General features: G+C 54.1%; 1 protein-coding gene across 4 annotated transcripts in view; it reads right to left on the bottom strand.

The window, feature by feature from the left end:
• SMARCD3 (SWI/SNF related, matrix associated, actin dependent regulator of chromatin, subfamily d, member 3) overlaps positions 1-23,363 on the bottom strand; it is a 46,648-nt gene that overhangs the window by 5,619 nt on the left and 17,666 nt on the right. For 3 of the 4 annotated variants that reach the window (XM_066627354.1, XM_066627353.1, XM_066627356.1), the window contains exons 2-12: positions 23,059-23,303; positions 20,991-21,033; positions 19,387-19,509; positions 13,062-13,184; positions 12,409-12,504; positions 11,301-11,402; positions 9,176-9,337; positions 7,328-7,425; positions 6,524-6,659; positions 2,775-2,897; positions 48-149 (exon numbers count right to left, since the gene is read on the bottom strand). In XM_066627354.1, the coding sequence (XP_066483451.1) occupies positions 48-149; positions 2,775-2,897; positions 6,524-6,659; positions 7,328-7,425; positions 9,176-9,337; positions 11,301-11,402; positions 12,409-12,504; positions 13,062-13,184; positions 19,387-19,509; positions 20,991-21,033; positions 23,059-23,294 (1,344 nt within the window). In that variant the 5' untranslated portion in view covers positions 23,295-23,303. Of the gene's footprint in view, positions 1-47; positions 150-2,774; positions 2,898-6,523; positions 6,660-7,327; positions 7,426-9,175; positions 9,338-11,300; positions 11,403-12,408; positions 12,505-13,061; positions 13,185-19,386; positions 19,510-20,990; positions 21,034-22,206; positions 22,250-23,058; positions 23,304-23,363 lie in introns of those variants that run through there. The other variant, XM_066627357.1, reaches the window with a different exon arrangement.

The following is a 23,363-nucleotide window of genomic DNA, read 5'->3' as shown; positions in this document are numbered from 1 at the left end:
CAGCAGAGACCACCCAGCCAACCCCAGGGCCTCAGGTCCAGACTTACCTTGCAGTAGAAATATCTGCTGACAGCCTCCTGAGACCAGGGCTCATGGTAGAACTCAGCCCTCCGCTCCTCCTCAGGATTGCCCACCACATCTGTCATCACCTGCATGCAGAAGGAACAGCAGCCCCATCAGGACAGCAGCCCCAAGTGGCCTGCTGGAACAGCAGCCCCAAGTGGCCAGACTCTCTCACACACACAGAAACAGCCACCAGCAAACAAGGCTCTCTGGTGCTCTCTCCCCCCCTCCCCTGACATGATACAGACACTCCCCACATCTCAGAGGAATGAACAACATGTCCATCAGGTCAAACAGTCTTTTAGATAAATATTTAACACCTCAGGGAGGTATATGGAGGCCCAGAGAGCCTCCTGGATGCAACCAAAAGGCAATGGGTCAAATCCATGGGCTCTGGATAAAGAGGACCCACTGCATAAAAGCACTGTCCTGCTTTTATCTCCAAGCCCATGGCTTATAAAGTGGAACAATGATGCCAACACTTCTCAGACCAGTCCTTTACAGAAAGGATGAATGCAGGTGCAACCTTTTATACACTGATTTTTTATCTACAGATTTATCTCAACGTGAATGGGGGGAATTCAAAGTCACAGGCTCCTTTTTCCCTGTGCTGGTGTCTCGATCCTTTTCAAGGCAGCCCAAAACACTGCAAGAAAGCTGTGCCTTGCACAGGCACAGAAGCAGCCCAGGAGCTATGGAAGAGGCTCTGGAAAATTGTGCACCTTGCACAGGAACATTAAGACTCCTTGGAGCCCCTGAACCATCAAAGAAGCAAGTGCAGAAGACTCCCCAAGAATCCATAAGAATCTTGTGGGGAGAAGGGAAGCCAAGAAAAAAACCTTGGTTTTTTCCAGAACGGTAGCCAGAATGGGTGCACCAAAGAGGAGCTCTCTCTCTCTCTCTCTCTCTCTCTCTCTCTCTCACACACACACACACACACACACACACACACACACACACACACACACACACACACACACACACACGGTAGTAACAGAGGGGGACTGCTTTAAAAAAAACCCACAGGGTTTTTCCTCCAGCTTGTTTGGTTTGCCTTTCTCAAAGCTGAAAATGAGAAGGAAAACCAGGCACCCTCTGCAGAATTCTCCCTCCTCCAGACTGAGATGCTGCAGGCTCTCCGTGCTCCAACCTACACAAGCAAAACAGCCCAGCAAGCAAGTCTTCCGAGCAATCCCAAGCGTTAGATTTAGGCTCCAATCTGATCCACACATTCCTGGGAGTAAACCCCATTGACTCGAATGGGACTTACTTCTGAGTAGGAAGGCATAGGACTGAGCTCTCAAGGCTACAATCCTTTCCACGCTTTCCTGGGAGTCTAGTCCCCATTGACTAGAATGGGACCTACTGCTAAGTAGAATGCATAGGACTGGACTCTTAAAAGCTCAGCAACCCACCCGCAAAACAAGCGGGGACAGCTGGCAACAGGGGAGGGCTGAGTATGGAGCGGGATGTGGGGAGGGGAGGCGATTGAGAACCGCTGCCTTCCTTTTCTTCCAGCCCCAAGTGTCAGGCCATAGCGCTATTTGCTTAACTGTACGCAATTTGCGTAAAATCCCGTGTTTCTGGCATAACGTGCTTTTTCCCAATCGCAGAAGTCCAGGGAACGAAACCCCCGCGCAAAAAAAGGCTCCACCTGAACTGAACAAGGTTGTTGACAATCAGATAACCTTTAACAGCCTCAAAATTTTTCTGCATCTCAGGAATGTGCCAACATGTTCTAAGACAACTGTGGTGATTTTTAAGAACCACTCCACCCAGGCCCACAGCCACAAGAAATGTGTGCTGCTGCTCTTCCCTTTCAGCAACCTGGGGGGGGGGGGTGTGTGCCAACCCACACGGTTGCTGACTGCAAATATGCTCTGGCTCCTCTTTCTGGTCCTCTTCTCCAGGGCTATGATCTCCTTTCTGAGATGCAGAGATCAGAGCAGGGCACTGGGGTGTGGGTGGCATCATGGTGCCAGTGTGGTTCAGATGTTATGCAGAACCAGGGCTGAACCCTGGCTCTGGGCACTGCCCCTAAGCCTCTGCCAAGCACCTGGGGGGGGGGGTCCTACTTCTAAGCCAGATTTTGCTGCAATGTGTAGTTGGCAAGTTTCGGTTTGTTCCAGAGCCAGAAAACAAGCCAGGATTAGAAACTCCATCAGCAAGTTAACATCCGGGGGGGGGGGGGGGGGGAGATGTGTAGTATTGCTGTGTGACAATCTTGTGGTGGTTCTCAATTACATTCAAATGTAAAACATCACCAAGACATATCCACGTTTCCTTCCATTCTTCCAGTGAGGCCACATTCCACAAGGTCCTCCCTGGATGTGGGTGTGCACCGAGGACTGCCTGGACCCCACGGAGGCGGGAGGAGAGTGTACCACTGTGGATCAAACCGGCAGCAGCCAATGGCTGGATGTGGTGCTGCAGCCACTCAAACCACCGCTGAGCAGGGAGGAGCTCCTCGCCAAGAGCGGGCGCTTGATTTACTTGCACATCACAGCAAACTTTGGCTTGGAAGTAGGACCCCCCCACTGCCCTGGTGCTTGGTGGAGGCTCTGTGGCAGTGCCCAAGAAGCCAGAGCTGGCACTGAGGGAGAACAGAAGCCACTCCTGGCCTTCTGCTCACTGACATGCCACACAGCACCAGAGACTTGGGGCAGAAGCAGGCAGCTGGAGCTTCAGCTCCTGGCAAGAAAAAGGCCTACCTTGAGATCCCGGCTCTGTGATCGGAGAAGATCCTGGATGTACCCTTTGGGGTCTTTGGAGAAGCTCAGCATGAAGTCCCGCTGGATTTTCAACTGGTTAATGGACTCAATTGTTTCATGAATCTAAACAAGAGAGCAAAAAAGAACTTTTGCCAGCTGGATCATTCGCATCAAGCCTCCAAGGCAACCACCTGAACACAGAGCTGAGCCCACACCACTCCACAGCCGTTCCTTGTGCCCACAGGGCGTGGGGCTCGGCTTCGCATTGTGCCAATTCCAGGCTGGGGTCTGGAAGGGATTGTCCACCAGGCCAGACAGGAAACCAGTCAAGCCAGAGTCGGTCTCAGTAGTTGGTCTAGGCCTGCAGGTGCCTGCAAGCAATTTATCTGGCCTTTGTGATGGGGTCTCTCATACCTTGGAAATAGGAACAAAATTTACACATTTTCTGTTCTGTCATTTGCAGCTAATGAGTTTCTATGTGAGAACGAAGTGCTTATTTCTGGTCATCATCTGCTTAATGATGTCATTTTCTGCTTCCTGATATCACTTCCGGCCCTCCGCAGGCACCATGAATGCTAACTTCAGCCTTCTGTATGAAATGAGTTTGACACCCATAAGAACACCCGAGTTAACTGAGCAGACTCTGATTGGGTGCTCAGACTACTTAAACCTCAGTCTTCAGCTCCACCAGTGCAGTAGGTGAAAACTGTGATACTGCTGCCGGAGACTTTGACGATTGGATAGCTGTGTATGTATATGTTGTTACTGACCTTGGACTGACTGACTGTGTTTTGTGGATACTGATTTGGATAAGATACTGCTGGACTGCTTTACTCTATGAGTATGACCTGGACTGTTTTGACTACTCTGTCTGTGTAACTCCTTGCTCAAATACCCAACAGCAAATTTAGAGACTCTGCTGTGTCTGCTGTTCTTGTGCACCCTGCTCTACACTGGGACACACCCAAGGTTCCTATCACAAACCTTAACACTATTTCTTCTACTGTGGAACATGCTCATTACTATAATGGTACTGCAGTGGGGAGCAGGGAGAAATGTTTCTGTTTGGAGAAATCATGGGGGCAGGTTCTTGCCTTTCGGATACACTTTTAAAATTAATGGCTGCTGCTTGGGGGCTGGGGAGACCCTTTTTCTGGTGGGAGAAAACATGGAAAGCATTTGAGCTAAAGAGAACCAAGAACTTAAGTGTGGGAAAGGTTCTAAGCAGGGGCTGATCCGGGGAAGGCCATGGGTGCATACCTCCCCAACTGTCCTGCCAGCAGGGAAGGGCGCCCGCCAGGATGGAGAGCTAAATCAAATGTCAGGAGAACACCCACTGGGCAGGTATCAAGGAGAATGGCTGGAATGGGAGCCCAGGTCTACCCACTCAGCAAATAGCCACAGAGGCATGAGGGGGGACATGATTGAGACATATAAAATTGTGCAAGGGATGGCTAGAGAGATGTTCTTTTCCCTCTCACATAACCAGGGGACATCCACTAAAATTGAGTGTTGGGAGAGTTAGGACGGACAAAGGAAAATATTTCTTTACCCAGCGTGTAATTTGTGGAACTCCTTGCCACAGGAAGTGGTGATGGCAACTTGCTTAGATGCTTTTAAGAGGGGATTGGTCAAATTTCTGGAGGAAAGTTCATCACAGGTTACAAGTCATGATAGGTATGTGCAAGCTCCTGATTTTAGAAGTAGGCTACCTCAACGCCAGATGCAGGAGAGGACACCAGGATGCAGGTTGTGTCTTGCTGTCTTTTGTGCTCGCTGAAGCATTTGGTGGGCCACTGTGAGACAAAGGAAGCTGGACAAGATGGACCTTTGGCCTGATTCAGCAGGGCTCTTCTTATGTAGGCTATAAGCTCAATCAGGAGCCCAGGTCTACCCAAGCAGGTAGACCTGGCCTCCAAATCCAGGTGGGAGCCCAGACCCAGGTCTTCCTGCCCAGCAAATGTCCACAGAAGCGATAAGCTCAAGCAGGACCCCAGGTCTACGCAGCAGGTAAACCCGGGCTCCAAGTCCAGACAGGAGCCCAAGTCTACCCATCCAGCAAATGGCCAGAAGGGAGATAAGCTCAAGTGGGAGCCCAGGTCTACCCAGCTGGTAGACCTGGGCTCTGAAGGTACTGCTCATGGCCCCTCCCAAACAGACACTGGATCCACCCCTGGTTCTAAGGAGATTCAGCTCTCAGAAAGCTGGGAGAATTCAGCTCAACCAGGTAGAGTCAATAAACTCAAATCTTCTGTACTTTGCCTTTTAAAAGTAATGAATATTGTAAAAAAAACTAGTGATCCAATGATGTGACTGTATTTGACTAGCATATCTTTCCTCCTGCTTTGATGTAAAGTAAATAAATTTTAATATGCATCAATGCATCAGCAATGTGTCATTGACAAATGTTATATAGGAGTTAGATAGGTGTTATATAGGTGCTATATAGGTTTTAGATAGGTGCTAGATAGGCGCTATATAGGTGTTAAATAGGCACTTTCAATACAAGTAAATACTACCTGCATCATAGTGATATGCTTTACTTTTGCAGGGTTGCAGGCCTGTATATTGCACTGGTGTGTAAATGAAAGGATATGTTGCATGTTATTTCTATGTAGGCAATACATTTTACATGGCATGCAGAGATGCATTTATTCTATGCAAATTATTGTTACAGCTTTACAGATAATGAATGCATCTTTCACAAAAAAAAAAATAACCCACATTATTTTCTCTTCATGAAATTTGGGGGAGTTAGGGGTATTTGATGTTTCTCCATACTTATCCTTTCATTTTGCCCACCAGTAGAGATACCTGACATCATTGCCCCCCTTGAAAAAGGAGTCGCCCCCCCCCACCTCTAGAATCCTGGCTACAGGCCTGAGGCTGGTTCAGATGGTCCATCCCACATGCAATAGTGCAGAGCGGGATACTGGAAGGAAGGGGGTAGGATGGGAATTTATGGGCTGGCAGACACTGTCATCTGAACTGGTCTTCACCAAAGTCTCCCAGCAGTCAGCAGCGTTCCTTTCATGGACCGGCAACTGGTTAATGAACAAAAAGCAGAGAGTGGGATTTCCCTGCACAAGGAGGAGCAGTAAAGAGGTTTTGAAAGGCGGAGTCAAAGGGCTCCGGGATGGAGGACATAAAGTTGCCTATTATTATGAAGAGTCCATGAGAACTCACAACTGCTGCCAGTGAAAGGAGTTGCCCCGGCCACGCCGACTGCGGAGGAGGAAGACGGTTCTGGAGTATGCGGTGGGTGTCGGGTTTGGAGCTTGGAGGACAGGTGCAATGCAGGCCATCCCCTCCCCAAGATTCTTCAGCGGACTGAGAACCTCTTAATATTGCCAACATTTGAACAGGCGACAGCCATACATTGTGATGCATCTGGAAGCCTTTTTCTTACACTGGATGCATAGATTGCTCCTTAGTATGCTTGGTGATGTTTATGCATCATTCATCTCAGGCACCTGTTCTCTTTCCCTTGGGTGCTGTTCCTTTTATTTTATTTTTCTTCCCCAATAAGAGATGTGAAACCAAGTTGCGTAAGAGGGGGGCTTCTGACCCCCTTCTGCACCTTTCATGGCCTTTCTGCCCCTATGTATGGCTTTATACACCCGCCCACTACGGGGTGTACTTCATGGGGGCTGCAACCCCCAACCAGGGATCCCCCATACCTTCCACAGTATTTTACCGAAGAGACTCAAACATCCCACTGAAGATGTCTCTTCCTCTCCTCCCAGTACCTTGTTGTCCAGAGCTGTGATCTCCTGCTGGTTGGCTGTTGAGAGAAGAAAGCTGCTCATCTGTCCCTTTAAGGGGTCTTCCACTTCCACATCAATGTCATAGCAGGCTGTCTTCTTCTGGTCATTGGGATCCACACTGGGGGAGGGAGACCACAAGCTCTCAAAGTTGCACATCGGGCCCAACCCTGGGCTCTAACAGAGACAATGCCAGCAGACACAGAGACACCTGCACGGTTCTTCTGGGCACTGGGCTTTCAAGGGAGCAATCAACAACCCCAGGCTGCAACCTCTTTTCCCTCCTTCCACACTCCCTCCCCAGCTGTCTCCACTGATGGAGGAGATGGGCATTGGAAGCCTGAAGTCAGTTGGTAGGGTTCCCAGGCTACTTCACAGTCCTTCCCTCCCTGCCGTCTCCTTTGGACTGACCACCTCCCTACACATGGCAGTGAGACGGACCTCCCAGGTGCAGTCCTTTGCCCCCCCCCATCTGCACTCTAGCCTACAGGTAGGAAGTTTCCTGGCTGCTGTGCACACAAGGCAGAGCAAGACTCATCACCCCACCTGTGGACCCTGGAAGGAAAGAAGAGAGGGGAGGACTACCCTGGGCAGCCCAGGAGCACTGCAGGGCAAACAGAGGTCACCTGGCACAACCTCCCAGGACTGATCGGCCGCCACAATAGGGCATTAGGAAGCTGCCTTCCCCTGGAGCTGGGGGGGGGCGGGATTAGCTCTTTGGTCAGTACCAAAGCCAGACTCTGGATGGGGCCGTTCTCAGCAACCTTGAAGGAGACACCTCTGGCTGACCTGATGATGTGATTGATGACAATGGGATCAGGGGGGAGCAGCAGGTTCGTGAGTCTCTGTGGAATCTCAGAAAATTTCAACCGAGGGCAGTCAAAGATCTGAAAGAGAGGAGGAGCAGGACATCACCCCGGGGCCAGCAGTGCCCTGGAGATGCCGCCTCCCCACTTCTGCATCACAGCACAGGAGCCAGCAGGGGCGGGCAGGACCCGCTTCCCTTCACACACACTTCAAGGTTGGACAAGGGACCCGGAGCAGGCAGCAGGTGGCAGCAGGAGCCAAAGCTCATTCTTTATTCTGATGAACTGGCCTGAGCCTGCCCACCTCCGAAAGGTCACTGCGCAGGAAACAAGGGCAGGGAGGTGGCGCACTCCAGCCCGGACCACACAGGCTGTTACTCCAGGGAACACAGCTCTGTGAGCCCCGGGCACTTCCACCCACTTGTTCTCTGCAAGCCCAGGTTTGCTTTGTGGCCTCAGCAGTGCTGGTCTCTCCCCCTCCATCCTGTGTCTGCACGTGTCACAGCAGCATTGCCAGTGGAAAGGGGCCCTCCCTAAGGGTAGGAAGTGCCCTGCTTGTGCCCGTGACCGCTGGAGGAACCTGCTGCTTCCTTTTCATGCTTACTTCTGAATAGGCAGGCACAGGATCCTGTCAGAAACCCCTTTCCCTGCCGGGGGAAATAAAAGTTGCTGCACCCTCTCTTGCTCTGCGAATCTGGTCAGAATCTCAGGCAAGGAGGGGTGGGGAAGCAAAGCATGTACACACACACACACACACACACACCCTCCTGCCTCTAGCCACATTTTGAACACAGTTTCTCTGTGCAGAGAATGCCTCAATGGAAGGAAGGCCCAGAACAGTGCCTACAGCAAGCCCTTCCCACAAGAGGGCCAATTCAAGTGGGCAAGCAATAGTTGGTGAGACAAATTGCCAGTCACCTTCCCTGTCACTTGGGCTGCCACCCTATACGATCTCCTGGGAGTAAGCTGCATGGAGCACAGTAGGGATTACTTCTGAGCAGGCATACATAGAGTAATATGAACAGACAGCACCTCCTGCTTTCAGAGGATCACCACAAGTGGGGTGGGGGGTGGCTGAACTTTCAAGCCAAAAACAAGGAGAGGTTGAGTGGTGGCAAAGGAGGGAGGGCTAAGTGGGGAGCCAGCCCAGGGCACAGCCCCACCAGAACATCCTCCAAGGGTGCTAAACACGTGGATATCTAGAGCCACATGGGTTTTGCAACCATACATTTGAAAACCCAGGTGGAAGGCTCCCAGCTCATGGATTAAGAGGCAGAAAAGTGACAAAGACATCCTGGGATGTTCCATGGCAAAAAAATTAAGGAAACCCACATGAGTTTTGCTGGATCAGGGCTAGCACAGAGGTACCAGAAAGGGGGAGGGGGGAGTCCCTCCCATGTCTCCAGGAAAGCAACAGTCCCCCAACACATGGACAAGTCCCTGGGGCACCATTCCACAAAAAGACAAAACACACACGGCCAACACGAAGTGGTCTGCAACACCACTCACACATATACACACACAACCTCATTGCTGGGCCAGCCCACTTCCAGTAGGGGAGAGAGGGCCCCGTCTGCATTCGTTCAGGCACAAACGAGCCAATGAATCACCTGAAGCTCTGCAAAGGTCACGGGGGGGGGGGGGGGGGACACCGGACAGAACTTCACAGGCCCTCCAGCCCCGCCCCTGCCCCAGGCAGAATCCAGCTCCAGTCTCTTTCCCTAGAAGCCAACAAGCCAGCGCAGGGGAGAGGGGGCCTGTGGCATGAGGAGGAGCAGCAGGCCAGAGGTTACTCCTCGCAGGTTCGGCAGCAGGGTGGGGTGGGGGATACCTGCTGGAAGTACTTGTCACAGTTGATGTACTCCTTGTCATGGGAGTCCTGCAACTTGTTGGTCTTGATGTACTGCCAGAGTGCCTGGATGATGGCGGAGCGAGTCTGTGTGTGGATTCCCAGCAGGCGGGCCAGGCGGGGGTCCAGCTTGAACTGCGGGGGCTGCGGCAGCAGACACAGAGAGCACGGTCAGCGGAAGGGGTCGGGGCTGGGGCCGGCTGGGCTCCTCTTTGCCTTTCAGCTCAGGGCACCAAGCACTCCCCCCTCCCAAATGGTGGGCTGGAATGCCGAGATGCTTGCAGGCGTCGCAGCAGGAGCCCAGATGAGCTGCTCCAGGGGGTTCCAAAGAGGGGAGCCTCCCCTCAAGGAGCACTGCTTCCTTCTGTTCAAGGGAGGCCACTGGAGTGGCCAGGCAGGCATTCCTCCTCCAGGTGGTGACTGGGAGGACCTCGTGGCTCGTGCACCAGATGGACGTAGGAGCAGCTCGCGCCTGGGCAGCTCCCGATTCCCACACTGCCTCTGCCTTGCTATGCAGCCTGCCTCCTGCACCATGAGGGCTCCACTCTCCCCACCTACTCAACATGGCGCCATTTTAGATCCATATTATACATCCCTTCTGATGGGAGGAGAAACAAATGCTGTGACTCAGCGCGGCTCCCCAGCCCCGACACCCACTCCATGTCCAAGCAGAGGACTTGCAGGCTGAGAGCCAACCACCCTACACCACAGCCTCCTCAAGAGGGCAACAGGGAGAGCACAAACTGGTTGGGCAAGCTGGAGTCTCCCTCAGCTCAGCCTGGGTGGTCCAGGACATGCCTAACTTGCACAAAGTAGGGGGGCTCTGCTGTCCTGGACTTGATCTGCACCAGCAGGGAAGGACTGGTGGAGAAAGGGAAAGCAACTGGGAGAAAGCGACCCCATCATCTTGGCATTCTTGACAGGGACAGGTAGTACAGTGACTAGCAGCCAGATGCATGTGCTGCGTTTCAGGAAAGCTGGATTACTGGGGCTCAGAAAACGAAGAAGTTGAACTCCGTGACCAGAACCGTATGAGGAGAAAACAGTCCAGGAGGGTGGGATTTCAGGAAGTGTGCAAACCGTTCCCACGGGCAGAAACTTTGGGGGACATCTAAGGAGACCAGTGTGGCTGTGCAAGGAGCTTTCAGAAGAACCAAGAGAAGCATGCACAAGAAGCGGGAGGGGCTCAGCACATGCAGCCTGCCAAAGAGAAGATGGAGCGATGACAGCTCTGAAGGGAAGGAGGAGCAGGCCTGCAGGCAGGACGAGAACCAGGGGGCTGAAACCAATACTAGACAGGAAGGGGACTGTCCTGCCCGTGACAGCTGCCCAGCCCTGGAACAGCCTGCCTTGTCCAACTGTGGGGTCTCTCTCATGGGAGGTCCGCCAGCAGAGGACGGAAGGCCACCTGCACTTAGCAGGGCAATGGGCTAGATCCCATTCTAACACACCACGACTCTAAACCTGGCCAGGAAGGTGCCAAGGCCTCCAGTGGGAGGTGTGGCATGGCAACAGCAACAGAGAAGGCTCTTCCTCCTTGCAGTGACTGGTGACCAGAACTGACGACCGTGCGCCCGATGGGGCTGCTCCACAGAGATTTGCAGAAAGGCAGCAAAAGAGCCGCAGACTCGCTCTGGACACCTTCTGGGCCAGCTCACCCAGGAGCTGGGCCTCACCTCCCACGGCAAGCGACAGGTGCAGGGCAGCTCAGGTGGGCACAGCAGCATGAGGCGACAGTGTGCTCAGCAGGCACCGGCCACGTCACAAGGCGGGGTGCAGGCGCCGCTCTAGGCAAGAGACCGACTCCCCCGGCCCAGGAGCCACCAGCACCATCTCTTCCTCTGCCCTACACTTGACTGCCCTAACGTCAGAGCAGGGAGGGTGGGCGTCGCACCTGCCAGGAGGAGGAGGAAGAGGCAGAGCAGGTGACGCTGCCACTGCTGATCCTGGGCTGAAGTTCAGGCCCAAGGAAGCAGCCGTGCTGCTGCCGGGTGGCCAGACAGGGTGGAAAGGGAGGGGAGGGCATCTACTGGGCTGAGGTGGGGACAGCACTGGGGGCAGGGGGTTCAGGCCAGCCCACACACAAGCACACCCCCACAGCCCTGACCTGGTAGTCCAGCATGAGCAGGAGCGTGCAGCGCACACTGACATCCCCCGGCCTCTTCACCTGGAAGCCGTCCGTCTCCTGGGTGGTTGGAGTCCTGTGCCACTGCCGGAGGAAAGCGACAGCAGTGTTGAGTGTGCTGGTGGCCCACGCCTGACGCGGATGCAGGGAGAGTCTCCGAGGCGCCAGCACCTCCCACCAAGGACACTGCTTCTGGGAGGCAAAACTGAGACATATCAAAGCTCCAGGAAGGCTGAGCCCTCAGCCTTGGTGCTTGGCACTCGGGGTGGCCTTTCCCCAATTCAAAGAATGAGGGTTCTTTGGCATCAAACCTCGGGAGGGCCCATGAATGGCTCCGCTGGGCCCTGCAGCCCAAGGGCACCACATGGCCCAGTCCAGAACTTGCACGTTTGGCAGAGGTCACCAGAGGGCCCTCTTGCACAAGTACCTGTGGGCAGCCAAGAGGTGGATGGCCTCCCTACTTCCAAACTGAGGGGTAGTAGTGGGAAGGGCTGTTCCAGGATCCCCCAAGCCCCTTCTGCAGGTTAGCGGAGGAGAAGCCACCATCTCCCCGTGCAGCTGGATATCCAACAGTGGTCTGAGAGAACTTGAAAAAGTGCTACCACCACCACCACCCTCCCGGGAGGCCCAGCAACTGCTACAGTTGGACCTCCAGCAGGCTCTCTGCCAGGCCAGCAACAGTGGTTTGAAAATGGGCCACAGGGCTCAGGACAGGGCCTGATCACCCCTGATGCTACCAAGCCCAACTCCGTTCCAGAGGGAGGGGACTGGAAGTAGCCACCCCAGAGGTCCCGGGACCAGACCTGATCCTGGGTGCTTCCCTGCTGGCTCAGGCATGGAAGGACACACGGCTCAGTGAGAAGGGCCAGCCCAAACTACGAGGGTTTCCTCTGCAGAAGGAGACTGACCCAGGGACTCGCCACACAGAGCAACGTGAAGGGAGTGGAATGACCCCTGCAAGGCAAAGCCTCGCCCGCTGGAAGGCTTGCAGAAACGCATGCCAGGGGAGGGGAGCTGCACTTTGGGTGCCTCCGGAAGCTGTTCAAGGGAGAAGCACCTTGCTGGGGCAGGCACAGAACAGCACACTCACCTCCACCAGGTGGTTGTCCGGGCCGTACAGATCCTTGTCCAGTTCAATGACCAAACTCTTGAAGAAGGAGGAAAACTTCCGCTTCTGCTTGCTGAGCTGTCCAGGAGGAGGGAGAAGCATCAGCACTCCCAAGTGCTGGCCAGAAAGAAAACAGGTGGCAGCAGGGACAGCAGGCCACTGGGCTCACCAGGCAGACACTGGGGGAAGTCCCAAGGGGGAGCCTGGAAGGCAGCAGTCGCCCCCCCCCCAGTCCCTGGCCTGTGCAGCTTTCCTCCAGAAAGCAGAACCAAAGGACCCAACTCTCTTTCCAAGCCTCATCTTCTGAGGAGGAATCATTTGTGCCATGCCCTCCCTGCCTGACCCAGCAAATGAGCTCCTTGGGCATGCAGCTGCCTTGACACAGGACCTAGGCCATTCACATGCGCACATGACCACATGCCCACCCGCCATCCCTCCCTCCAGGAATAGCACTGGTGCTCCCCTCCACGGCTGCCTCTCCACCACAAACTAACTGCCCACAGAGGCCCAAAGGCAGCTGTGAGGCCCCCCTCCAGCCCTGCCCCCCCCAACTGGCCCTCGAGTGGAGACCCGACCCATCTGGCCCAAGAAGCCTCTGCCCAGTCACAGGGAGCACAAAACCTGCCCGGCCCTACATCATCAAGGAGTTTGCCCTCCACACGCAGCTCCCACGAGGCGATGCTGCCATCTGAGTCATCAGCATCTGACTTGGCCGGGTTGAAGGTGTTGGAGATGTAGAGGCGCAGCTTCCGCTTTTGCTGTGGGACAAGAAACCGCTGTCAGGGCCTGGGAAGGCTGGAGCAGGGCGAGCGACCTGCCCCTCCCCCAAGCAGCCAACAGGCACCCAGTGCCGGCCACTGTCTCAGAGTGGGTCTTCATCACTCCAGGACGCCTCGTGAAGACTGACGTCAGGCACCTTATGTGGCAGCGAGCAGCAGGGGCAACACAACACAGGCAGGCACAGGCCCAGTGGCAGAGGAAATCTGTGGCAGCAGGAACACAGAACGCTCATCAGCGTGCAGCTGCTGGGGGGTTTCAGAACTGGGGGGAACTCCAGAACACAAGCACTGCTGCCTCCCAGTCAAGCACAGACTGGTGCCTCAGGCTTCCCTGCCTTGATGGGTCTACTCTATGTAAAGCCCTGGAGCTTCACACATTCCTGTCGCCCTTTGCACGCACATGCACACACACACACACAGACACACACAACCCAGTGAGCAAAAGGGAACTTTTCCCATACCCTTTTCCCACGGGGCCATGGGAGGCACCAGAGGTCGGCTCCCTTGGGCCTGCCACCAGCGTGTGTGGATGTGTTATTACTCCGTCATATCCATGTAATTATAAGCGACAGGCAGCATCTCAGACGCCTACCCCTCACGCCAGGCAGCACAACGTTGGTCAGCTCTGCCTGCCCACATCTAACTGGGCCCAGCAATGTGCCACTGGGCGGTCTCTGTGGACCATTCTGAGAACTACGGACACTGCTTCTCCAGAACCCAGGCCAAGGCTCCATTCCTGGCCTCTGCTGGCTGCCAAGGGGCCAGAGCCTTCAAGGGAGGCTGCACATTCCCATCTCCCATTAGCAACTGTTGGACTTGAGCCTGTATTTGTATTTCAGCTGAAAGCTCATTATATGCCAGGAAAACTCCCATCAGTGCTTGTTCGAATTTCTTTCATACAAACCAAGGAAGAGCATTCAGGCATTCTGAGGCAGCCTATTTCTCGAACCAGGAGGTTGCACAGACCCATCGTGGCTTGCAGCCTGTGAGGGACTTCTCCAGAAATCTGTCCAATTCCCCTTTAAAGGCATCAAGGCCAGACAGCAGGATCCCATCCTGTTCACACACTAAATGGCATTGTGACAGTGTGCCATCTGCAGGCCATTTTGAGCCACCACTGCAAAGGTAGCAGCATCAGGGCAGGGGCAGGAGGAGGCAGACCAAAGCAGGGGGCATTTTGTGGGCGGGGAGGAGGATGGCAGGGGGAGTAACTGGGTAATTCAGGGGAGAGAAGGTGGGAAGAGGGCTGAAGGGAACAGATCTTGGCAACAAATTAGGATGCCAGATCCTATCCCCCTAAATTTTACCTGCATGGACTTCTTACCCTCCTTGGACTTATGCCAACTATAAAGCTGTGTAGGTCCAAGGAGATCCATGGCTGTCTACCTGGAGGTAAGGAAACAAAAGTTTCCTTACTTTGAGGAAACCTCCTGATTGCCCCACCACCACAGCATACTGTGCACGCTTTGATGGTTCAGCTACGTCATGTAAATTGGTGGGGGGGTAGGATTGGGACACAAGCCACACATTAGCGCACTAAAGAGGGGACCCCGAAACCTAATTAAGCCCTTAGTAAGAAGGCTGAACCATCAGCAGAACCTACTCCCGGCTCTGCAACATATCACAGCTCAAATTCCCACATACAGCATAGTAACAGGCTGCCCAAGTGATTGTGTGAGGCAAAGACCAATGTCCACTCTTGGATCTACAAAGCGCCCATGACTAGCTGCTCCAAGGCACTGTCATTTAGCATGTCCAGAAATCTGGTCTCGCCTTCATGACCAGAGCATCAGTATGATAACTGAAGTCCCCCATGATTACAACCCTGTCTCTCTTTGATGTCTCTCTGATTTGCTTTCTCATTTCAAGATTCCCTTCTGGTTTTTGGTCGGGAAGATGACAGCAGGCCCCCACTATTACATCACTCATTGGGCCTGGTTATTTAACCCACAGTTGACAAAGGTCTGTATAGTCAAAGCTACAGTTTTCCCAGTAGTAATGCATGGCTGTGAGAGCTGGACCATAAGGAGGACTGAGCATCTAAAAATATACGCTTTTGAATTATGGCGTTGGAGAAGATTTTTTTAGAGTCCTCTGGACTGCAAGGAGATCAAATCAGTCAATCCTACAGGAAATCAACCCTGACTGTTCACTGGAAGGACAGATGATGAAACTGAAGCTTAAATACTTTGGTCATCACATGAGAAGGGAAGACTCTTTAGAAAAGACCCTGATGCTGGGAAAAATTTAAGGCAAAAGAAGAAGGGGATGGCAGAGGATGAGGTGGTTAGATAGTATCACGGAGGCAATGAACATGAATGTGGGCACACTCTGGAAGTTAGTGGTAGACGGGGGGACTGGCGTGCTGTGGTCCATGGGGTTACCGAGTTAGAAATGACTTAATGACTAAACAACAACAACAATTCTGTGGTGGAGTGGGACCCACCTTTAATCTCTACTCTGCTGGATTCTACCCTTTCTTTGACACAGATGGCCACCCCACCTCCAACACCTCCTTGCTGTTCTCCAAAGTCTCCAACCTCATACCATAAGGGTGAGGAGTCCCGAACTGGATGCCATTCAACTCCTGTCGACTTCCTCCCGAGGTCAGTTTAAAAGCTGCTCTGCCACTTCATTAATGTTACGTGCCAGCGATCTGGTTCAGGTGAAGCCCATCCCTCTTGTACAGGCCCAGCTTGTCTCAAAACATTCCCCAGTGCCTAATTAATCTGAACCCCTCTTCCCAACAGCACACTGAGACCCCTGAGCGCCACCTGCCTAGCTGATCCTGCGCATGGAACGGGTAGCACTTCCCAAAATGCTACCCAACGGGGTCCTGGCTTTGAGCTTCCTACCTAGCAGCCTCCTAGACCCCCAGTTATATTACCCCACGTCAGTGGTGCCAACATGCACTACAACTGCTACCTACTCCCCAGCACTCTCTACCAGCCTATCTAGACAAGGCGTGATGTCTGCAACTTTTGCACCAGGCAGACAAGCCATCATGTGGTCCTCACATCCATTAAAGACTCCCCCATGTTTCCAACTATAGAAGCTCCTGATGCCCCTTCCCCTAAAGAGTTTACATAGTGCAACTGGATACAGGCCCATCACATGAAGAAGGGGTCCCCACTGGAGGACTGTTTCCCTCTTTTCCAGAACGATGTCCTCCAGCTCTGAGACTTCCTACCTGACAGCTGAGGAGCTGCCTGTCTGAGAGTGGAACGATGCCTGCACATCCCCAGAAATCTCACAGTGGTCCCTCTCTGCCTGCCTCTGCTTCTCCAGGTGGACAACCAAGGTTTAAAGGGAGCAGACCCTTTCCCTAAGGGCCTGGAGCTCCTTGCACTGAGGACACACTGATAACGTATGCCCAAGAGGCAGGCAGACAGTCATACATGTGACACCTTAGAGCAAAACACTGGATAACCCCCAATCTGCTGCTGGCTGTCTGACTGCGTAGCTTTGTTTGCTTGTTTTGGGGTTTATCAAGGAAGGTTAATGTAGCTGGACATCTCAAGGGGAGTGAAGAGCAGTGTTTGCAGCCCTGCTGCTCAATCCGCACAGATGCTTAACTCACTGTCTTCTCTTATCTTGACACTACTTCCCAATGAGGCACTTAGTCCCAAGAGGCATACTCACTGGACATGAGGCCCCCAGTCCGGTGGTGTAGCTAAGGAATCTGGCACCCAAGGACACAAAAAATTTTAACACCCCCATAACAATCCTGCAAAAAATAAATAAAAATGTAACCCTTCTTCCATACGACATCATAGAAGCCTCCAAAAGGCACTTCCGATTTTCACTTTCAGGGGCCAATAAGGCACCCCCTCAAGGTGTGGTGCCCGGGGCAATGTACCCTCCTGCCCCATTAGCTGCGCTACTGCCCCAGTCTACCTGCCTTCCATGGGGTAGCAGTGGAGTGAGTCACTCCACTCCTTTGCATTGGAGGTCCCTGGAGGAGACACAGTGGCTAGAAAGAAGGCCCATTCATCTGCAGAAGCAAGGGGTGAGCCCCTGCAGGCTGCCAGATGGGACACTAAGAGAGGAATATCCAATTCCTCCCTATTTATTTTTCTTAGCTGACTGGAAAAGGCAGAAAGGAAGTGATCTGGGAATCCTCACTACAGGGTGGTGCAACCCAGAAGCTGCCTAATGGCATCATGTGCCCACCACCTCTGTGCTACAAAAACAAACCAAAACTCTTACTATGCTGTTCACACACTATGGTCCAACCTTGAAGAGTAGGGCTTCCACATCTATTTACAGAGACCACAGGCCCAGAAGCCCCGCACTTCCAGGCTTGACAACAGTGCCTGAGGAGAAGTGCCAGGAAGGGAACGATCTGCTTCCCACTCGAGTGAATGGAAGCATGTCATCGCAGCCTGCAACCTGCCTCCACAGACCCCTTGGAATCTGCCACTGTCACAGCCCACATCAGCAAACCTCACTGATGAGCTGGCCCTGTCTTTCTCATTGCCCTTGTGAAACTGACAAAAAGTGTCCACCACTCCCTCTGCCTGGAGGAGAGCTTGTGTGCCTGCACCATCAGGCGGCTCAGCACAGAGCTCTGCCACAGGACCCCCTAGAACATGGGGCCAGCCCTGCATGGGGCACTTCAGTGGCACACAGGGGCACTGAGGCCACCAGCCAATTCCCAGCCAGAGGCTCTGGGCCTCTGCTGCAGACCAGTGGCTCCTGAAGACCTGACTGCTGATTTCAACTTGCCTGTTCCCTTCCACATTCAAGTTCCTACTCCCTGTTCACCCTCTTTGAAGTCAGTTGTTTTTTGGGGGGAGACAAACATGACTGGGCCTTTTGGGTCATGGCCCCCTTCCCCACCCCACCCCACCCCGGAGGCCTGCCTGGCTCCCCTTGTTGGTTAAGGCCTTTCTATTTTGATAGGGATTTTTGTTACCTCAAAGCCCCTGTTAATGTCTCACCTCTTTGCTCTCAGTTGTTTTCTGCAGTTGTTATTGTCTAGTGGGTTTATTCTCTGTTTCTAGGCCTACTGTATGTTTCTCAGGTTTTTTTATTGACTTTGTCTCCTTTGACACAACGTATGTGAGCTGTCCTAATGATTCTTTGTGAGGGTGAAAAAGGGGGGTGGATAACCCTAAGAGAACAGGATAAGGAATTTTCCACATGCTCAGATGCATTTTCCAGCATCATCAAGGCAGGGTCATGGCTAACCTGACCTTCACAACTAGATTTATGCTGGTTTCTTCAACATTTTGATCACACCAGCTTGCAGAAACAGGAACATTAAGAGAAAAACTATAAAAACTTCACTGTTAGTACCCAAGAGAGCAACAAAACATAGCAGAGGTCAAAGACAAACCATTTTAAAAGTTCTGTTTTTCTATCTGACACCACCAGGCCTGTGTTGTTTTTTTCTTATTTGTGTTACGTTTTTACTATACCCTGCTCTGAAGGCTTCTAAAAGTAAAAAAGCAACCAACAAATAGTGAAACTAAATAACAAAGCCACATTCTGTAGGAGAAGAGCATCTTCAAACAGTACCTGCCTCCACACAGACCTTCTCCCTGAAGCCAGGAGAAAACTCTGGTGATCCCGCTTCCCAACACTCCAGGCCAGTGTTTCTCATCCAGTGGTACTCACACCACCGGTGGTACTTGGTGGTACACACGGGACCCCAAACCCCCACCATCTGGCAGCAAGACCAGTAACATGACAAGCAGCAGAAGGCCTGGGTTGGTGGGCAAAGTTCCAGCATGTGATTTTCTCACACTCAGAAAAGCCCTTCCATCCACCAAGATCCTCTAATTGGTGTTCGCTGCATCATGTCTGGCCTCCCAATCCCAAAGTAACTGGTGATGGCATAAACATACAATCAGTGGACCATGCGAAGTGGTACAAATTTTGGTACAGGGGACAAATTTTGAGGAACGCTGCCCTAGGCACAACTGGAGCATAGTTTGATCCTGAAGGCAGGGGCAAGAGAGAGTTGTCCGTATGCGGCGGACACATGAACCAGCCAGCAACCCCTGCTACCCTCACCCAGGAGAGAGCGAGCACTGGGCTGGGCAGGCACTGGAGCCTGCTGAAAAGTCCAGGAGTGAGGCGGAAAAGCCTCTGTGAGGCGGAAAGGGGAAAGGTCCTTTCCCTTGATGAGAAAAGTGACCCAGAATGGACAACCAAGCAACAGGAGTGCACTTACCTTCATGGGCCTTTTCAGGGCCTCCTGGATGTCCACGCGCTTGCGCATGATCGTCTGGTCCAGCTTGCGCTCAAAGGCCAGCAGATCCATGTAGGCCTGAGACTCGGGAACCAGTTCCCGGATCTGGGGAGAAAGCAGAGCACATGTTGGCTGGGGGCGGAGGGGGGTGCTGTTCTGTGGGTGGCCTTCAGCCCCTGGCATCTCATTGCTGTTGTGCGTGGGAAGCAGAGGGGGGACCACCATCTGGGAAGCCACCGCTGCCAACTGCAGCAGGCAGAGCACGGCACAGGACCCAGTCTGGGCTAGGCTGGGCAGCGTCCCTGCTTCAGAGGCTTCCAGGAGAGGTGCTGGCAAGGAAGGGCAATTCTGAAAGGCACCCAAGGCACTGCCAAGGGAAGCAGCGGCAGGAAGAGCTTGCACCACTGTACATGCACGTGCACCACCACGTGCACGTACCATGAGAGATCTGGGTCCAGGTCACTCCTGTCCACCACCACCCCAAGCACTCCCTCTCCTCTCTCCCACAGAGGCATCAGACCTGAAGCAGCTAGATGACTGCTCTCTGGTCCAGAATAATCAGGCCACCAAATGGCAAAGACCGCACAGCCCAGAGGAAGGCAGAGGTCGTGGCAACCACGCCAAGAGAACGGAGACCATGAGGTGCCAGCGCACACACCGTGAAAGCCTGGAGGCAAGATGTGGAAAGGAGCAGGGAGAGACTGTTCCTTTCATATTCAGCCCTCAGTCTGGGTATACAGAGTGAGCCCATGTCATCCACATCCCCGTAAGGCGGTCAGCTGGAAAGACGGCTAAGCAGGAACTTGAACCTGCCCCCCCCCCGGCCCAGAACTCTCAGCACTAGACCAGCCTAGCACTCAACAAGCTGGAAGAGCCCCAGGTGACCAGACCAAGGGAGTAAACCTCCCTGTCAAGTATCTCAGAATAGCTCCTGGGCACTCCCTGGCTGTGGCCTTTCACAGGAGTGGCTCGACACTCTTCCTAGCCCTCTGGCATCTTGGCTGCAGCTAGACACAAGAACAGCCCCACTGGCTCAGGCCATAGGCCCATCTAGTCCAGCTTCCTGTATCTCACAGCGGCCCACCAAATGCCCCAGGGAGCACACAAGAGAGCAAGAGACCTGCATCCTGGTGCCCTCCCTTGCATCTGGCATTCTGGCATAGCCCCCTTCTAAAATCAGGAGATTGTACATTCACATCATGGCTTGTAATCAGTCAGGGCAGCCTGGGATGTCTCAAGACCCCAGAGACAGGAGGACTGCGCCATGCAGCAGGGCAAAGGCACCACGAGCTCCACGATAGCTCCAGCTCCCTAACCCCCGAAACAAGAGCTGGGAATAAGGGGAGAAGCTCGTTAGGCCTGGTAGAGGAGCAGCCCCATGGAGGGAGGCAGCAGTCCCCAACAGCAGCCCAGAACAGTGGGTGCTCCCGTGCCTGGAAAGGCAGGCCCTTCCATGCTGGCCTAGCTGGACGCAGCAAAGCAGCAGTCTCCCGGCCAGGCACAGAATCCGACCCCAGCACTCATCCAAGGGGTCCACTGGTGTGCCTGGACAAACACAGAGGAAGGAAGGAAGGAGCACCACTCACCCTCTGAGGGAGGATCTTGTCTGCCATTTTCCTTCTCTTGGCACTGTATAGTTTTCAAAGGAAAAAAAACAGGTTACCATGGTGACCAGTAGTCCAGAAGCAACAAAGTCACCCGCTCCATAACTTCAACATCTCTGTTGAGGAGCCCTTGCATAAGGGGTCTCCCTCCCCACCCAGGGGAGCTGCACCCTAGCCAGAAGCGGTTGGGCCCTCCCTGAGTGGCAGAATAATCTGCTGAGAGCAAGTACTCCCTACACCCACAGCTTCCTGTGCCCCACTGGCGGCCACAGTCAGGAAAACTGGGCCTGCGGGCCGATCCCCACAGCTCCTCGCGAGCAGGCGGAGGTAAGTCCCTGGCTGTGGCCGCTCCTAAGGGCAAGTGACAGGCCAGTGCAGCTCACACAGAGGGGGGAGGACAGCCGGTCATCCAGTGGCTCCGGGGCCGACAGGGCTCTGCATCTCAGCTGCTCAGCTGAACTGATGCCTCAGACTTCCCAAAGGCCAGAAAGAAGATCCCCCTGCAAGCAGTCTGCCCCAGCCCTCTGCTGCCACCCGTCAGCAGGAGCTGCGGGGTCTCTTAGGGAAGACTGTTCCTCGGCAGGAGGGAGGAAGGGAGGGCTACAGCCACAGAGGACCTGCTCCACATCTCTCCTGAATCTCAGGCTCATCCAGGACCCAGGCAGATGGGAACAGGTGGAAGTAGCCGCAGAACGGTCCTGCACTCTCTGCACATGGCCATCGTCCACCAGGATGAGGCTGGTGAGCACAGAGCATGGCTGGGGCTTTGCAATGCACAGCAGCTCTGCCACATCCATCCTTCTACCCTCTGTGTAGAGGGGATGGAGAGACGACATCGCTGTGGAGGCTGGGCACCAATGCGCACGTGGACACAATCGGTGGACACAAGACGACCTGCAGGCTTGAGGGAGGGTGGAGAGAGAAAGGAGGAGGCCAGCGCCGTGTAACTCCCTCCTTGTCCTGCTTTAGTCTCTCCTGAAAAGATCACGGCCATATTGGGGGGGGGGGGCTAAGACTGCCACTCAACTCTGGCCAAAAACTAAGCCATGCAGGAAATGTGTGCCAGGTGCAGAGGTCTGCATTCCTGCCCAGGGCGTCTGCTTCCAGAGACACCAAAAGACTCCCTTTCACATCACAACTGCAAACACGTCACTGACCACTGTCTTGCACAGATGTAGGAAGAGCACAACAGGCACACCTGGACTCAGTCTAGCCAGCGGAGGTCAGCCTGCTCATCTGTGGTACACACACACATGCTCACTAGCACTCTTGTACATGGACACCCAAGGAGACAGGTCCTCACAGTGCCTGCAAACACAGTAGGGGCCATCAGGGCTGCGTGCTGGACTTGCAGACTGCCTTTCTCTGCCCCCCTCCCGTGGGAGCATGCTCCTGAAGCAGCCAAAGCCAAGAGCTCCCTCTTCAAGAGCCAGACAGACACGCCTAGGAAGTGGGGGGAACATTCCCCACAGGCTGCTCAGGAAGAGGCTCAAGGAGCAGCCAGGGACCGCCCGGAGCATGGCATGCAGTGGCTGAGGGCCCTCCTTGTCCGCCAGGTACATTTGAGGTAGGGGGCCAACACGGCAGACCACCTAGCCAGCCCCTAGACCTGCCACCAGCCTCCCCTTCACAAGGGTACTTCAGTGGAATGGACCAGGTGATGCCTCCTCAGTCTGATCAAGCCACACTGCCCGAGATCTGTGGGGCAGCCCAAGGCATTCAATGTGAGCCAATGTGCACAGACGGAGTGACAGGGCCCCCTGCAGCACTGTGAGCAGAGCTCTTTGAAGGAGCAGTTGTGAAAAACGAGCATCCTTGTGCAGGGAGATCATGGAGGACACATGGACACGTGAGGAGCAGTCTGTGCTTGGCAAGGACCAGCCGAGTCCCTGAGCCGGAGACCAAGCAAAAAGACAAGACTGCGCCAGGGCAATGCCCAGGCAGCCTCCACTCACCACGAGGCCTGGAAGCAAATGGGGGGCTCCCCAAGCACCAGGGAAGAGATACTTCAGCCCCCCCATCACGTTCACTCGCTTACCGACTCACTCACCTCCTGGGTCGGCTCTGAGTCCCTGCAGCCTGGGCCTGTTGGGCCTGCTGGGCGGCTGCCTGCTGCTGCTGCTGCTGGGCCTGCTGCTGCTGGGATTGCTGCGGAGCTGCCCTCTTGCGTGTCGGCTCCATCACGGCCTGAGGCATCCCTGGGCGCACAGAAGGGCTCCCGACATACGGTGGGCCTGGAGGACCCATTGGAGCCCCCTGGTGGGGCATTCGAGCACCTGATGGCATCCCAGGACGCTAAGCAGAGAGAAAGAGACCCACGCGATCAGTTCTTCCTGCCCCGCCAAGCTCCCACGT

Source organism: Tiliqua scincoides, chromosome 5 (assembly GCF_035046505.1).
Source record: "Tiliqua scincoides isolate rTilSci1 chromosome 5, rTilSci1.hap2, whole genome shotgun sequence".
Classification (NCBI taxonomy): Eukaryota; Metazoa; Chordata; class Lepidosauria; order Squamata; family Scincidae; genus Tiliqua; species Tiliqua scincoides.
Note: the sequence above shows the minus strand (reverse complement) of the source record. Positions and strands in the feature narration are given on the sequence as shown.